Source organism: Arachis ipaensis, chromosome B9 (assembly GCF_059453495.1).
Source record: "Arachis ipaensis isolate K30076 ecotype BB chromosome B9, ASM5945349v1, whole genome shotgun sequence".
Lineage (NCBI taxonomy): Eukaryota > Viridiplantae > Streptophyta > Magnoliopsida > Fabales > Fabaceae > Arachis > Arachis ipaensis.
In genome coordinates, this window is record NC_142444.1 from 36,750,185 (window position 1) to 36,765,759 (window position 15,575).

General features: G+C 36.1%; 1 protein-coding gene and 1 non-coding gene across 2 annotated transcripts; both read right to left on the reverse strand.

The window, feature by feature from the left end:
- Positions 1-1,387: 1,387 nt before the first annotated feature.
- Positions 1,388-5,155, reverse strand: LOC107619130 (uncharacterized). The gene is made up of 8 exons (XM_016321354.3): positions 4,808-5,155; positions 4,083-4,149; positions 3,923-3,962; positions 3,662-3,794; positions 3,505-3,576; positions 2,518-2,598; positions 1,679-1,740; positions 1,388-1,604 (listed from the first exon to the last, which is right to left on the reverse strand). Exons 1-8 carry the CDS (start codon positions 5,078-5,080, stop codon positions 1,538-1,540), a joined length of 795 nt encoding a protein of 264 aa, XP_016176840.1. The 5' UTR covers positions 5,081-5,155; the 3' UTR covers positions 1,388-1,537.
- A 9,632-nt stretch (positions 5,156-14,787) lies between these two features.
- On the reverse strand, positions 14,788-14,895 carry LOC148544318 (small nucleolar RNA R71). Its single transcript, XR_015901499.1, has one exon. It is a non-coding gene; the product is annotated as a small nucleolar RNA R71 (small nucleolar RNA).
- Positions 14,896-15,575: the final 680 nt, after the last annotated feature.

A 15,575-nucleotide genomic window follows, 5' to 3' on the forward strand; every position in this document is an offset into this window, starting at 1 on the left:
TTCAAACGTTTTTTCACTGTTTCCCAAATTTTTTTCAAATAAACTTTTGACACCGTGAAATTACTTCCACTAGGTATATTTCATTCTTTATATATATTTTATATTATTAATTTTTCAATTTCTTACATTAAATATAATTAAAAGTCTATATATTTAATTTCAAATATTCTATTGTTATTGTATGTTGACGTAACATAATTTTTTTTTGTATTTTTTAAATTAAAATATTCATGGTTGGTGTTATTAATAAATATATTGAGTTGTTAAGTTGATATTGTTATTGTTACTGATGCTAATAAGAACAATTTTATTTTTGCAGATAATAATAATCAAATTATTTTGGTCTATTTAATATTATGGTTTTATAAATAATAATAATAATAATAATATATTTGATCTTTAAAAGATTAAGGTCATGTTTAATGCTATAACATTCGTTAATAATAATAATAATAATAATAATAATAATTTTTGTTTTAATATTACGATGTTTTAATATTATAATTTTTGTTTTAATAATAATAAACAAGTAAGAATGTTTTCAGTTTTAATAAAATTGAATATAATAGTAATTTTTAAGCTTATTTTTTTTGTTGAATAAAAAACTCTCATATTTTTTATCTACTATTTTTGTTGTTCTATTTATTATCATGATAAATCCCATAAAATTTTGAAACCAATATCATTTTTTATTAAAAAATGAGCCCAAGAATTATTATTATATACAAAGCTAACTCCAATTAATAAACTACAATCTTGTCTGCATTTCATATCACTCTGCAAATATGATAGTAATTGCCGGATAAGGAAGAACCAACATTCCACGTGTTTCTTTCTCCTTCCTCCAACACATTTCAGCAGGTGAGAAAAAAAATCACTTTCCTCACCGTAGCATTACCCATAAACTATAACTCAAATGATATAATTTTCTCATCTTCATCTAAAGGTCTAAAGTTCGAATCTCTAGTAATATCTACTAAATTCGATTAGATTATACATTGTGCATAAATCACAATATACAATTTTTACATTATGCAACTAAAAATTTATGTATTTTTTTATTTTATTTCTTTTCTCAAAATACTCCTCTTTTTCCTCAACCTCTCAGAAGAAAAACGAGAAAAGAAAGAGAAAAAAAAAAGAAATAATTATTGAAAAAAAAACACAGAAGAAGAAGAAAAATAAGTGCGTAATTTGCTGGGCCAATAAATTATTAAGCTAACTTGGTTAGATTTAATTACCAAAAAGATTTGTTCATGCGAAACTAAATAGTAGTGTCAAAACAAATGTTTACTCTCTATTTCTCTAGTGATGTCTAATAAATTTATCTCTTAATTAGTAAATAAAAAAGGCAGGTGATCCTTACCTTATCAGAAATCATACCTACTTCGTAAGGAAAAATGATAAATTCATTTTAACTGTCTCTGTAATACAAAATCTGACAAGTGACAACATACTATCAACATCGTATAGAAAATATCTGATGCTTCATCACCTTCAATTGTTCAACATACTCAATAAACTTGAACGGAACAATTTAGTTTAAGACCCAATTTCGACAAAGGCAGTGAACCTTTGAAAGAGAAGCCATGTAATCATCAGACCTGCATGAAAAACAAGATTCATCTTCTGTCCAGGTAGCTAAGCCATTTGTTTCAATTAGAAAAAAAAATCAAACCTTTGTCCATAAGGAGACTGGCATGCAGCTACCATATGAATTTTAGCAGCATCTGTTTCATTCTGCAATTGGGAAAAATTATTAATATGCTCGTTGTTGCGTTTGTAGCACTTTGTAATGAGTGTTACCAAAAGTTTTATGAGCTTATCGTAAAATATTAGAGTATAGGTTCAACTTTGTTCTTAAGATTGTAAGCATGATCCAATTTAGAGGTTCAATTTTATTGAATATATGTTCATATAAACCCATCATGCAGTGTTAATAATATGGTCTAAAGGTCTAGTCTATGGAGAAGAATGTGTGAGGCTCTAAGTTGTACGAATTACCTGTACTCGGTGCGAATATGGATACGGGATACAAAAAAAAAAGAAAAAAAAACGCATACGTCGGTAAATACAAGTAAATTTTACAAATTTTTAAAAATAAATAGTATTTTTTAACTAATAAAGTATGTTTTATGTCAAATTCAATTGATCTTAAATTAAAAACTAAACATTTTAGTCAACTTAAATTCTTAAATTGCACATCTAAATAGTGTTGAAATAAAATGAATAAATAAATAAATAAAATGTACTCAAAACGACTAATTTTGAACTAATTTGAACAGAAAAGACAGACCCAGCCATAACCAATACGTACCAAAACCTATTTTTATGTAAAACAATTTTTGTTTGTTAAATACGTATCCAAGAGCAACATAGCTGAGGCTTGCAAGATGAATCTAAAATTTTCATTATCAATATTGGCATCAATCATTATGCTAAACAGAGCCATTTAACATGTTTCAGATGGAGTAACTAGTGCGTAGTATGTAAGTTTTAGAAGTTACAAGCAAATACCTGTGATTCATAATAAAGCCCAGCATATAGCGAAGCATAAAAGAATTCATTTGTTCTTCCACTAGAGAATGCAGCAACAAGCTAGGAGGCAGATCAAATCGCACGTGTTAGATTGCATTTTGTAAAGGCAAGAAGTATATCAGGCATAGATATCAACGTTTTGATAGCCTTTTGTATAAGGAACTAAGTACAGACAGATAGGTAGCATAAACCTTCTTAAAAGTTTATGGTTCCAATAATTATAAACAATGAAAAAGAAAATTTGTTAAGATGTGAAATCTGATTATATGTTAAATTCTAACTATCTTAAGTTGAGTTGGTTGAGTGGTCAGCTCACTCGTCCGCTTAAACAAGTGTTAGGGGTTCAAATTCTGTCTTGTGTATGCAGCAACTCATTGGCCAACGGTAAACCCTTAAATGGAGCTCAAATCTGCGATGGATTAGATTAGTCCTTGACCTGTCGGGTTAGGGGATACCGTGGGCAACCAAAAAAACCATCTAATTGTATTAAGTAAATCCAGAGTGTATAAAGGCTTGTTTGTATTTGCAAATTTGATTTAACTAATTCGAAGTTGAAAGTTTTACTTTCTGATTGAGATCCAGCAAAAGGTTTCATGTTTACATGGGTTACCAGGAAGAAAAGAAGCAGGATTAGGAAATTATTAAGTACTCACTCTCCTTTATATTCTTAAGCTATTAGACCAAGACTTACAAAAAGATTTTATATCTAAACATCTATTCCCTTAAGGACCTCTGAGCTAGAAGAATTAAAAATGTACAAGCCAGTTCTACCTTATGTTGAAAAAGAACTTTTATTTAGAAGAATGGGGCTGCAATAATCAAACTCCACTGTTTTTCCATAAAGACTATCATGCTACATCAAGGATCAGCAGTTCAAAAAGCTTGAACTATTAAACTGATAATGGCTTTCATATCTAACAGAACAATTGCATCATAATTTTTAATTAAAAAGACATCGAATCACACCTTCTCGGGATCCCCACCATCTTTAAACATATTATATGCTTCACGCATGACTGGTCTTGGGTCTCTGCCAACCTGAATTGATTGAGAAACAAAATTGCTTGAACATTCACATATTCGTTTTTCTTGTTGAATTCCAGTAACAGAATTAATGACTCACCTCAAGATATCGCTTCCGTGCTTCATCCACTCCATACAGTTGAGCTTCACAGAGAAAGCACCATATGGACTCTTCGGTATCATTCGGATTTTGTGCAACATCTAGCCGAAACTGCTCAGCTCCTTCTTCAAATCTACGACAAAATGGGAATCCAATTCAGTCCCCCTTTGACAGATTCATAAGCAATACATTATAAATATGCAATTCCATGTGAATAGTAATTAAACTCAAATAAATAAGAGAAGAGTGTAGAGTAAGTACCTATCAAGGTAGTAAAGTGAGAGGCCCCTTTGCCAAAGATCTGGTAACAAACACAATGAGCACAACCAAATTTCATGTAATTTGAACTCAATTTACAATCATTCCAATCCAAAGTGCTGATATAACGCTTTTTTTTTTCCCAAAATGCTTACAAACATACACGCCTTTTGACGAGGGTCCAACTCAATTGCCCTGTCAAACTCCACCAGAGACCCTGAAACATCACCCTTCGCAATTTCACAGGCATCAAGTCATATATTCCTTCGACAAAGTGTTCAACTTCACTTACCAATATGTCAAAAGTGTTTATGAATGCTAGCATGAAAACAGAGTTATCCTAATTTTCAATCCAAAACGATAACTTGAGGTTGATAGTTGCCAAGTACTTCATATAAAGGCAATCATGATCATATCCCAAAATAATGTGAAACTTTTAGCTAGTATTTGGAAGTTGTTACTGGGACACAAGAAGTGGAGACGAATCATTAAAACAAAAATTTCTCCAAATAATATCCTTATAAACATTTCAAATTTCTTATATCATGTTGGAATTGAGTAGAACACGATCTCAAAAGTATTTTAAATAGATCAGCACCAGCTCATAAATCCAAATTAAACTTGAATATATAAAATTAGGTATGTCCAATCAATATTTTGCCTCATAATTCAAGCAAACATGAGTTATATAATAGTATAGCATTCCACAAATTAAACAAAGGACTTAGCTAAGGAGTGTGTAAGGTAATAAGCAAAAGAGTAAAATAAGAAAGTGTTATCTTTTCTAAAGTGCTCACATGTACTTTGTATTTTCTATAAAAACTCTCTTCTTCAACAAATGAAGCTTATTTGCATAGTGCCATAGAGAGAGAGAGAGAGAGAACGAACCTGCCTGAAAAGTGACATTCCGCGTCGAATGGCAAGCACTGCATCGCGGGGATTATTGTTGCCGGCGCCGGTGATGGCGTCCCAGATGCCGGAGACGGAGACGGAGACGGAAGGAAGAAGAAAGAGCCTTCTGGAGAGAGTGGAAGATAACGAGGGGTTGTGGCTGAGGAAGATGGGTGCTGCTGCTTTGAAAGGTAATAAGGAGGGAGCGGAAGGAGTGTGAAGAAGGTGCAAAGAATGAGGGGAGACCAAGTGGAAGTGAGTTAGGGACATGGTCGAGTCTCGCCAACCCAAATGGATGATGATGATGATACCATACCGTTACCCCTTCACCCAATTTTTTCTTTTAAATTGGGAATTTTTTCTTTTACGAACTTTATAGTTTTTTTTTTTTCTTTTTTTTGGTGAGTATAGACTAGAAAGCAGGGAATGTTTTTAGTGGAGAAACAATAATCTCCTACTTAAGATTGTATTTGTTTACTGACAATAAAATAAGATAAGATACTGAAAGTAAGATAAAAGACACATACAAGTGTTTTTATATTTTATTTGATGATAAACTAAAATAAGTTATAAAAATTTAATTTATTTATTTTTGGATAAAGTATTAAATTGGTCCCCTATGTTTGAGCGTATTTCTGTTTTGGTCTTTAAGGTTTAAAGTGTTCTATTTGAATCCCAAAAAGTTTCATTTAGCATCAATTTAGTCCCACAGTGAGGTCAAAATTAAATAATTAACAAAATGTCCTACATAACAATAGTATAAGAACAAAATCGATAATCTGGAGAACAAGTACAAGCTCTAGAAGTACAAAATCAACCGTTGATACATCAATACATTTATTTATTATTTTCTTTAGTTTTATAGAAAATATTTTATTTATATTATAAAAAATAATAAATAAATGTATTAATACATCCACGGTTGATTTTGTGCCTCTAGAACTTGTACTTGTTCTCTAGATTATCGATTTTGTTTTTATGCTGTTGTTATGTAGGACATTCCGTTAATTATTTAACTTTGACCTCATTGTGGACTAAATTGATGCTAAATGAAACTTTTTTGGATTCAAATAGAACACTTTTTTTATCCAACAAATTTAAGAAGAAAAATATAATAGTAAAAAAAATATAACTATAAAAAATTAATAAGAATAATAAAAAAAATAAAAAATAAGTTGTTTCCTTTGTTAATATTTTTATGTTAAGAGTGAAGACTTATAACATCTGCTGTGGAATTGAGTATAAAGTGTTGAAATCCGATCATCGCAAGTACTATGAAAAATGTAAGGAGTTCGGCAACGGGTGCACATGGCTTATTCGGATCAGTCTCCACCAGCGCAGAGGTATTTGGGAGGTAAAACGATAGAATGGACCTCATACTTGTCTGGCCATATCAATATCTAGTGATCACAGGATACTTGATTATCATGTGATATCGGCTTTCATACTGCCTGTGATTAGAGTTAATGTTGTCGTCTCGATTAAGGTACTGCAGAATGCAACAGAGACACATTCGGTTTTAGACCGACTTACAGGAAGGTTTGGCTGGCTAAGCAGAAGGCCATGGCACAAATTTATGGAAATTGGGAAAAGTCATATAATGATTTGTCGCGATGGGTACTGGGTGTGCAGATCACAATGCCAGGTAGTGTTACAGTGTTGAGGACGAGTCATGTACAAGTTGGTGGGCAAGTGGATGAGTCATCAGCTTATTTCCATTTTTTTTTACATTTTCATGTGTATTGAGGCATTCAGTCATTGCAAGCCGTTGGTTAGTGTTGATGGGACTCACTTGTACGGCAAATACGAGGGTACACTGTTCGTTGCGATTGCTCAGGATGGCAATTCCAATATCATTCCTGTTGCATCGCACTTGTGGAGGGTGAGAATGCAAAGTCATGATCATTCTTTCTATCTCACATTTGGCAGCATGTAATGCCTTAACTGGGTATTCTAGTCATATCGGATAGGCACGATGGGATAAAGGCTGCATTGGAGGTTCCTGATGGTGGTTGGCTTCTGCCTAATGCATACTGGGCATTTTGTATTCGTCACGTGGTGGCGTATTTTGCCTTGAGTTTAAGGACAAGGATGCATGGAGGTTTCTAGTAAATGCTGCTTATGCCAAGACTGAGGTCGAGTTTCACTACTAGTTTGACATCCTCCGATCCAAAGACCTTGCAATGTATGACTGGGCTAATCAAATTGACTATGCACAGTGGACTCAGCATTGGAACGAAGGTCGAAGATTCGGACATTTGACTATGAATATATTCGAATGTGTAAACTTGATACTAAAAGGTGTAAGAAACCTTCCAGTATATTCGTTGGTGAAGTCCACTTATGAAAGATTGAATGAGCTATTTGTTCGCAAAGGAAGAGAAGTTGAGGCACAGTTAGGGACCGTGCAACATTTTAGTTAGCATCTGATGAAGACAATAGAGGCTAAACTGAAGGCCTCAAGGTGTTTTATGGTGACTTTGTACGACAGGAAAAATTCTGAGTTCACTATAACTGAGACCACTCTGAATGGAAGCTTATCACTTGGCTCTTACAGAGTATCCCTCACGGACCAGACTTGTGATTACGGCTATTTCTAGGTACTTCATTATGTATGTCGCCATGCCTTGCTATGCGGTGCATACGCACGTCTGAGTTGGGTCACCTATATCCATGAAGTGTACCGCCTTATCTCGGTGTTCGATGTCTATTGGATGAGACTCACACCTCCAATTCCTGAGGGGTTTTGGCCATCATATGATGGTCCGACAATCATACCCGATCCTACCAAGAGACGCGCGTCAGAAGGGCATCCCAGGACTACTAGGATCGAGACTACCATGGACGAGGCTGACCCGAATAAGCCTAAGAGATGTGAGTTTTGCAGACAGCCTGGCCACACACGTAGGAAGTGTTCATAGGAAGGAGTCAACATCGGTTCTACATCCACCAGTAATGTGTAGGTTTGTGCTTAATTATTGTAATGTTTTGTCTTTAGCGTCATCGTCGGTTTATTTTAATGTTGGTGTCCATTGTAAAGGTTATTGTTGTTTGCATTCTCGCTTGACAGTTTACTGAACTGCATCATATAATTGTTTTTGAGTATATTATGTATTATTGACTTGTGTTATCAGACAACTTTATTATATATAATGAAATAGTCGTATAACATAAACGGGCTTCTAGAAAATATGACGTACATGTCCTCCTAAATATAGTAAAGTACATATGCTATAAATAGGTTGTTTCTCAGCAAGATATAACTATCATCAACACCAATTATCCTCAACTAGTGCATGTTACAGCAGATTCGATATAAACTAATATTTAATAGCATGTAACAACATGGAATACATAACATGAAATGAATAATCAATGATCCCCAATCAAAAGAGATGTGATCTTATGAAGCAGTGATAGGGGTGCCTAATTCGTCGTGTTCTCTGGGCCAGAAGGACCTCGTCCTCATCTCTGTCTCTGTCATGCTCCATCTCGTCTGGTATGCACTCCTGTGATATCGATGGACCGGCATGTGTCAGAGTATGTGTAGCGAATGCTGATGGGGGTGTCCCACCCAACGCAAATGTGTCATCCACAGGTCCAGTAGGAGGCTCATTCAGATCCACATTAAGTTGTGCCTGGATCTACCTACCTGAGATCTGTGTCTAGCCAAGTCATCCTCCTGCATGATCATGCTAATCTTGTCAAGGAAGCATGACCCACCGAACTCCGCGTCAAGACCCTCACTGCCAAGCAAGTTTGATAGCATCTCACCTAGGCTAATGTACGTCTGACTCTCGTGCATTGCCACATCGCTGCTAGGAACTCCAATGAAATAGTCACCAAACCTTTGTCTGACCACTCCGCCACCTCCATTGCTGCATAATCCACCATCTCCATAGCTATCATATCTACCACAACCATATACATCTCCCTGACATCCAGCATCACCTCCACTACCCCCACCATCACCTCCTCCACCATGACCACCACCTTCACCATCGTCACTACCACCACCAAAATTACCTCCACCACTTCCACCCTCACCACCATTGTGTCCACCACCATGGCCTCTGTAACCACGTTTGTCACCTCCATTATATCCACCACCACCGCTGTCACCACCCATCGTCACTGCCATCAGATCCACCATCACCACCCTCGTCTCCACTACTACCCTTATCTTCTTCCCGTTTCCCTCTACGCCGGGTTCTACCTCGACCACCACCCCTAGCTCCTCTACGGCCATGACCCCTCGCTCCTCTACGACCACGACCCCTCCCTTCCAATGCATCAATCGCATCATCAAGCCACTTTCACTCATGCTGACTCAAACGTGTCCTGATGCGATGTCTCCGCTCAACACGACAGTTGTCTGGAATATCAGGCACCTGATCCATCTACGGAGCATGTCTTGGACATCTCAGCAACGCATCGGTCGGGATTGCATCTACTCTGGAGTCTTCGAGGAATAGCTAAGGTGACAAGAATCGCCTACCATACTGATGCCACCACTCTAAGTACGCATGTCATGGATTTAGAACAACATCAAATCATAACACATGTTGTGCTTGGTTAGTTCAATGAGTGTGCCAACTCTGTAAGGGAGAGGAAACCACTGATCGCCACCTCTAACATCCTTCGACATCAAAAAGTCGATGTTGAGTGCGGCTTGCGGCCGATGGTGTACTTGTAAACCCCGAGTAATTAGTAAATAATAAATCAATAAATTAATTATTATTTAAAGAAATTAGAAAGTTAATTTTTATAGTTAAATGAGATAGAGATAATTAAAACATGAATTTTAACACTAATTTCAAAGATTTCGGCCTAAAATTGGGCCAAACGGGCCCAACCCAAGCCCACAATTAATAAGAGCCTCAGCTCTTCTTCCCTTGTTTCATAATGAAACACGCTGGGAAATTGAAGAAGGGAGTAAAAGGGAATCAAAAACCTTGTTCCAATTTCAATTTCACTTATCTTTCAATTTAGATCTTTGATCGATGAGTCGTCAGCGGCCAAGCGCTCGCCTCGGGATTCTCTTCAAAGCCCACTAATCAATTTGGTAAGAAACCCAATTTTTCTTGCCTAACTTTCCCCTATTTAGTTTTAAATTTATGAGATTTTGGTATTGAGGATGATGTGATTTTGATGTCTTAGTACCGAATTAGCTTGCGAAAATTGTTGGATTTTATTCATTTGAGCTGTGGGTAAGGTAAGAAACCCATAATTCTTGGTGAATTTCTAATTTAGTGAATTCTATATTGATTATTGTAATAATATGTGATCTTAGATTAAGTTTGGATATTGGTTGGAGTTGATTGCTGATGTGGAGCAAGTGATGCTAAGTTGAACTTGTTTGACTGAGAATTTGGAGCTTGGAGCTTATGGTGAGAAGGACTTTTGAAGGGTTTTGTGGTTTAGGGAGGAATTGGCCAAGGTATGATTTTGGTTTCTTGTATGTAATATGTAATGTCTTATGAAAACATAGGTTAGGTGACCTAGGATAGGTTAGAATGCATGATTCTGTTAATATTAGTTGTCTTGACGAAATATGTTGAATATTGATGATTTATTATGGATGATTGTGAATAAGGATGATGATAAATTGGGAATATGATGAGTGATATGTATGTATGTATGTGCAATTATTGGATAATGAGTATATTGGAGTTGGAGGATATGGGGATGTGTTGTTGAGATGGTAAGTATTGATGATAGGAAGTATAATGATAAATAATAATATTGAATTATGAAGATGATGCTCGTATGAATGATGATTATGTGTGATTTAAATTGAAAATGGTTGAGAGTGTTGATGATGAGAAATGTTGAGGGAATGGGGGTTGTTATAATTGTGGAAATAATTGAATGCACATGCATGCGACGCGAGCAAACCATTCGGGCCAAGGAGACTCGCGTACGCGGTTAGGTGTCGTGTACGCGAGTTGGGGAAAATCACAATTTCGCGTACGCGGGACATGGTTCGCGTACGTAGGGCACTGTTTTTCTGCAACTTGAGTTTTGTGATCTAAACATGATTTTGAACCTCTAAACCTCTGATGAGCGGATAATTTATACGCTTTTTGGCATTATTTTTAGTATGTTTTTAGTATATTTTAGTTAGTTTTTATTATGTTTTTATTAGTTTTTAAATAAAAATTACTCTTCTGGACTTTACTATGAGTTTGTGTGCTTTTCTGTGATTTCAGGTATTTTCTGGCTGAAATTGAGGGACCTAAGCAAAAATCTGATTCAGAGGCTGAAAAAGGACTGCAGATGCTGTTGGATTCTGACCTCCCTGTACTCAAAGTAGATTTTCTGGAGCTACAGAAGCTCAATTGGTGCGCTCTCAATTGCGTTAGAAAGTAGACATCCTGAGCTTTCTAGCAATATATAATAGTCCATACTTTGCCCGAGATTTGATGGCCCAAACAGGCATTCCAAGTCAGCTCAAGAATTTTGGCGTTTAACTCCAAAACTGGCACAAAAGCTGGAGTTAAACACCCAAACTGGCACAAAAGCTGGCGTTTAACTCCAAGAAAAGTCTCTACACGAAAATGTTTCAATGCTCAGCCCAAGCACACACCAAGTGGGCCCGGAAGAAGATTTCTGCATTAATTACTGATTTCTGTAAACCCTAGGCTACTAGTTCTCTATAAAAAGGACCTTTTGCTATTGTATTTTCATACTTTTGATAGATCTTTTCACGTTTGGGGGCTGGCCTCACGGCCATGCCTGGACCTTGTTCTTATGTATTCTCAATGGTGGAGTTTCTACACACCATAGATTAAGGTGTGGAGCTCTGCTGTTCCTCATGAATTAATGCAATTACTACTGTTTTTCTATTCAATTCACGCCTACTTCTTCTCTAAGATATCACTTGTTCTTCAACTTGATGAATGTGATGATCCGTGACACTCATCATCATTCTCACCTATGAACGTGTGCCTGACAACCACCTCCGTTCTACCTTCGATTGAGTGTGTATCTCTTGGGTTTCTAATCTAAGATTGGAACCTTCGTGGTATAGGCTAGAATTAATGGCAGCCATTCCTGAGATCCGGAAAGTCGAAACCTTGTCTGTGGTATTCCGAGTAGGATCTGGGAAGGGATGACTGTGACGAGATTCAAACTCGCAATTGTGGGGCGTGTGATAGATGCAAAAGGATCAATGGATCCTATTCCGACATGATCGAGAACCGACAGCTGATTAGCCGATGTTGTGACAAAGCATCAGGACCATTTTCACTGAGAGGACGGGATGTAGCCATTGACAACGGTGATGCCCAACATAAAGCTTGCCATGGAAATGAGTATGAATGATTGGAAGAAGGCAATAGGAAAGCAGAGGTTCAAGGGGAACAAAGCATCTTCATACGCTTATCTGAAATCCACCAATGAATTACATAAATATCTCTATCTCTATCTTTATTTTATGTTTTATTTTCATCACCTTAAACTCCATAACCATTTGAATCCGCCTGACTGAGATTTACAAGATGACCATAGCTTGCTTCAAGCCGACAATCTCCGTGGGATCGACCCTTACTCACGTAAGGTTTATTACTTGGACGACCCAGTGCACTTGCTGGTTAGTTGTGCAGAGTTGTGATAAAGAGTTGAGATTACAATTGTGCGTACCAAGTTGTTGGCGCCATTGATGATCACAATTTCGTGCACCAAGTTTTTGGCACCGTTGCCGGGGATTGTTCGAGTTTGGACAACTGACGGTTCATCTTGTTGCTTAGATTAGGTACTTTTCCTTTTTATTTTTCAAAAAAATTTTCAAAAAATACAAAAAGATTTTCTATTTTGTTCTTCAGAGTTTTTAAGAATGAATTCTAGAGTTTCATGATGATTTGTTGAAGTTTGGCTGGCTGTGAAGCCATGTCTAATCTTATTGGACCGAGGTTTCAACTTATCATCACAAGAGCTTGTTGATTTCCATTAATTTTGCTGTTGTTAGCAATGATCTGCTAAAGCTTGGCTGGCCATTGGCCATGTCTAGTGTTTTGGACCGGAGCTTTCTTTGAAAGTTTGGCTGGCTAGTAAGCCATGTCTAATTCCTGGACCGGAGTCTTAGACTAGCATTGCAATGATTCTTGGAACTCTTATTAAAAATTTTGAATCCCTTTATTTTCTTCTCCACTCAAGTTTCGAAAATCACAAAAAAAATTTATAAAATCATAAAAATCAAAAATATTTTATGTTTCTTGTTTGAGTCTAGTATCAATTTTTAAGTTTGGTGTCAATTGCATGTTTTTATTCTTCTTGCATTTTTCGAATATATACATTATGTTCTTCATTGATCTTCAAGTTGTTCTTGATGATTTCAGTGCTCTGATCTTTAAATTCTCTTATTCTGTGTCTTTTGTTGTTTCTTACATGCATTTTCAATTTGTTATAGTCCTTAGTATACAAACTTCTAAGTTTGGTGTCTTGCATGCATTGTTTATTTGATCTTAGTTGCATTTTTATTGTTTCTCATCATCAAAAATTCAAAAATATTTTTAAAACTATGTCTTTTCAAGTCAATAATACAGAGAATTGAAGATTCAGAACATTCAGCAGAGGAATCAAACAGAAAAAGCTGGGCGTTCAAAACGCCCAGTGAAAAAGGAAAACTGGCGTTTAAACGCCAGCCAGGGTACCTGGCTGGGCATTTAACGCCCAGAAAGGTAGAGATTTGGGCGTTAAACACCAGAATGGGCACCATTCTGGGCGTTTAACGCCAAGATGACACTAGAGGGAAGATTTTGTTTTTAATTCACTTTTTTTCAAGTTTTCATAATTTTTCAAAATCAAATCTTTTTCAAATCATATATTTTCAATCATATCTCTTTCAAAATCAATTTCTTTCTATTTTATATTTATTTTTACTATTTTCAAAAATCCTTGCTTCAATTCAAGATTTACTTCAAAAATTTTCAAGTTGTTACTTGCCTATTAAGAAAGGATCAAATTTTAAATTTTAGAATCATATCTTCTAATTTCTTGTTAGTCAAGTAATCAACTTTAGTTTCAAAACTTTCTCTTTTTAATTTGATTTTCAATCATATCTTTTCAATCACATCTTTTTCAAAATTAATTTTCAATCATATCTTTTTCTAATTTCAAAATCTTTTTTAAATCACTTAATTTCTTTCCCAAACTTAATTTTCGAAAATCTCAATCAAATTTTCAAAATTTTCTTTTTATTATTTCAAAATCTTTTTAATTTATTTTCGAAAATTCTTCCCCTCTTTTCACATCCTTCTATTTAAGGGACTAACACTCCTCCTCAAGGTGCAATTCGAACTTTGTCCCTCTTGATAAGTTCGATTCCCTCTTCTCCACCTCCTCCTTCTATTCTTCTTTTCTTCTGACACCTCAAGGAATCTCTATACTGTGACATAGAGGATTCCCTATTTTCTTGTTCTCTTCTCTTTCATATGAGCATGAACAAAGATAAAGGCATACTTGTTCAATCTGATCCTGAACCCGAAAGGACCTTGAAGAGAAAGCTAAGAGAAGCTAAAGAACAATTCTCTTTAGAGGGCCTAACAGAACTTTTCAAAGAAGAAGAAACCATGGCAGCCGAAAACAACAACAATGCCAACAATGCAAAGAAGGTACTTGGTGACTTTACTGCACCTACTCCTGATTTCTATGGGAGAAGCATCTCTATCCCTGCCATTAGAGCAAACAACTTTGAGCTTAAGCCTCAATTAGTTTCTCTAATGCAACAGAATTGCAAGTTTCATGGACTTCCATTGGAAGATCCTCATAAGTTCTTAGCTGAATTCTTGCAAATCTGTGACACTGTCAAGACCAATGGGGTTGATCCTGAAGTCTACCGACTTATGCTTTTTCCTTTTGCTGTAAGAGACAGAGCTAGGACATGGTTGGACTCACAACCTAAAGAAAGCCTGAACTCTTGGGAAAAGCTAGTCAATGCCTTCTTGGCAAAGTTCTTTCCACCTCAAAAATTGAGCAAGCTTAGAGTGGAAGTTCAAATCTTCAGACAGAAGGAAGGAGAATCCCTCTATGAAGCTTGGGAAAGATACAAGCAATTGATCAGAAGGTGCCCTTCAGACATGCTTTCTGAATGGAGCATCATAGGAATTTTCTATGATGGTCTGTTTGAACTATCCAAGATGTCATTGGATAGCTCTGCTGGAGGATCTCTTCATCTGAAGAAGACGCCTGCAGAAGCTCAAGAACTCATTGAAATGGTTGCAAATAACCAATCCATGTGTACTTCTGAAAGAAATCCTGTGAATAATGGGACAGCTCAAAAGAAAGGAGTTATTGAGATTGATACTCTGAATGCCACATTGGCTCAGAATAAAATATTGACCCAACAAGTCAATATGATTTCTCAGAGTCTGTCTGAGATGCAAGCAGCAACAGGCAGTACTAAGGAAGCTTCCTCTGAAGAAGAAGCTTATGATCCTGAGAACCCAGCAATGGAAGAGGTAAATTACATGGGAGAATCCTATGGAAATACCTATAATCCTTCATGGAGAAATCATCCAAATCTCTCATGGAAGGATCAACAGAGACCTCAACAAAGTTTCAACAACAATAATGGTGGAAGAAACAGGTTTAGCAATAGCAAGCCTTTTCCATCATCTTCTCAGCAACAAACAGAGAATTCTAAGCAGAGCCACTCTGACTTAGCAACCATTGTCTTTGATCTAATCAAAACCACTCAAAGTTTCATGACTAAAACAAGGTCCTCCATTAGAAATTTGGAGGCACAATTGGGTCAGCTGAGTAA

What these genes read in the sequence shown, in the direction of transcription:
- LOC107619130 (XM_016321354.3), bottom strand. Translation starts at nt 5,080, where the DNA reads ATGTCCCTAACTCACTTCCACTTGGTCTCCCCTCATTCTTTGCACCTT. An exon ending in GAATGTCACTTTTCAGGCAG is followed by an intron (nt 4,150 to 4,807) that starts GTTCGTTCTCTC and finishes GAAATTGCGAAG; the next exon opens with GGTGATGTTTCAGGGTCTCT. An exon ending in GGACCCTCGTCAAAAGGCGT is followed by an intron (nt 3,963 to 4,082) that starts GTATGTTTGTAA and finishes GTTTGTTACCAG; the next exon opens with ATCTTTGGCAAAGGGGCCTC.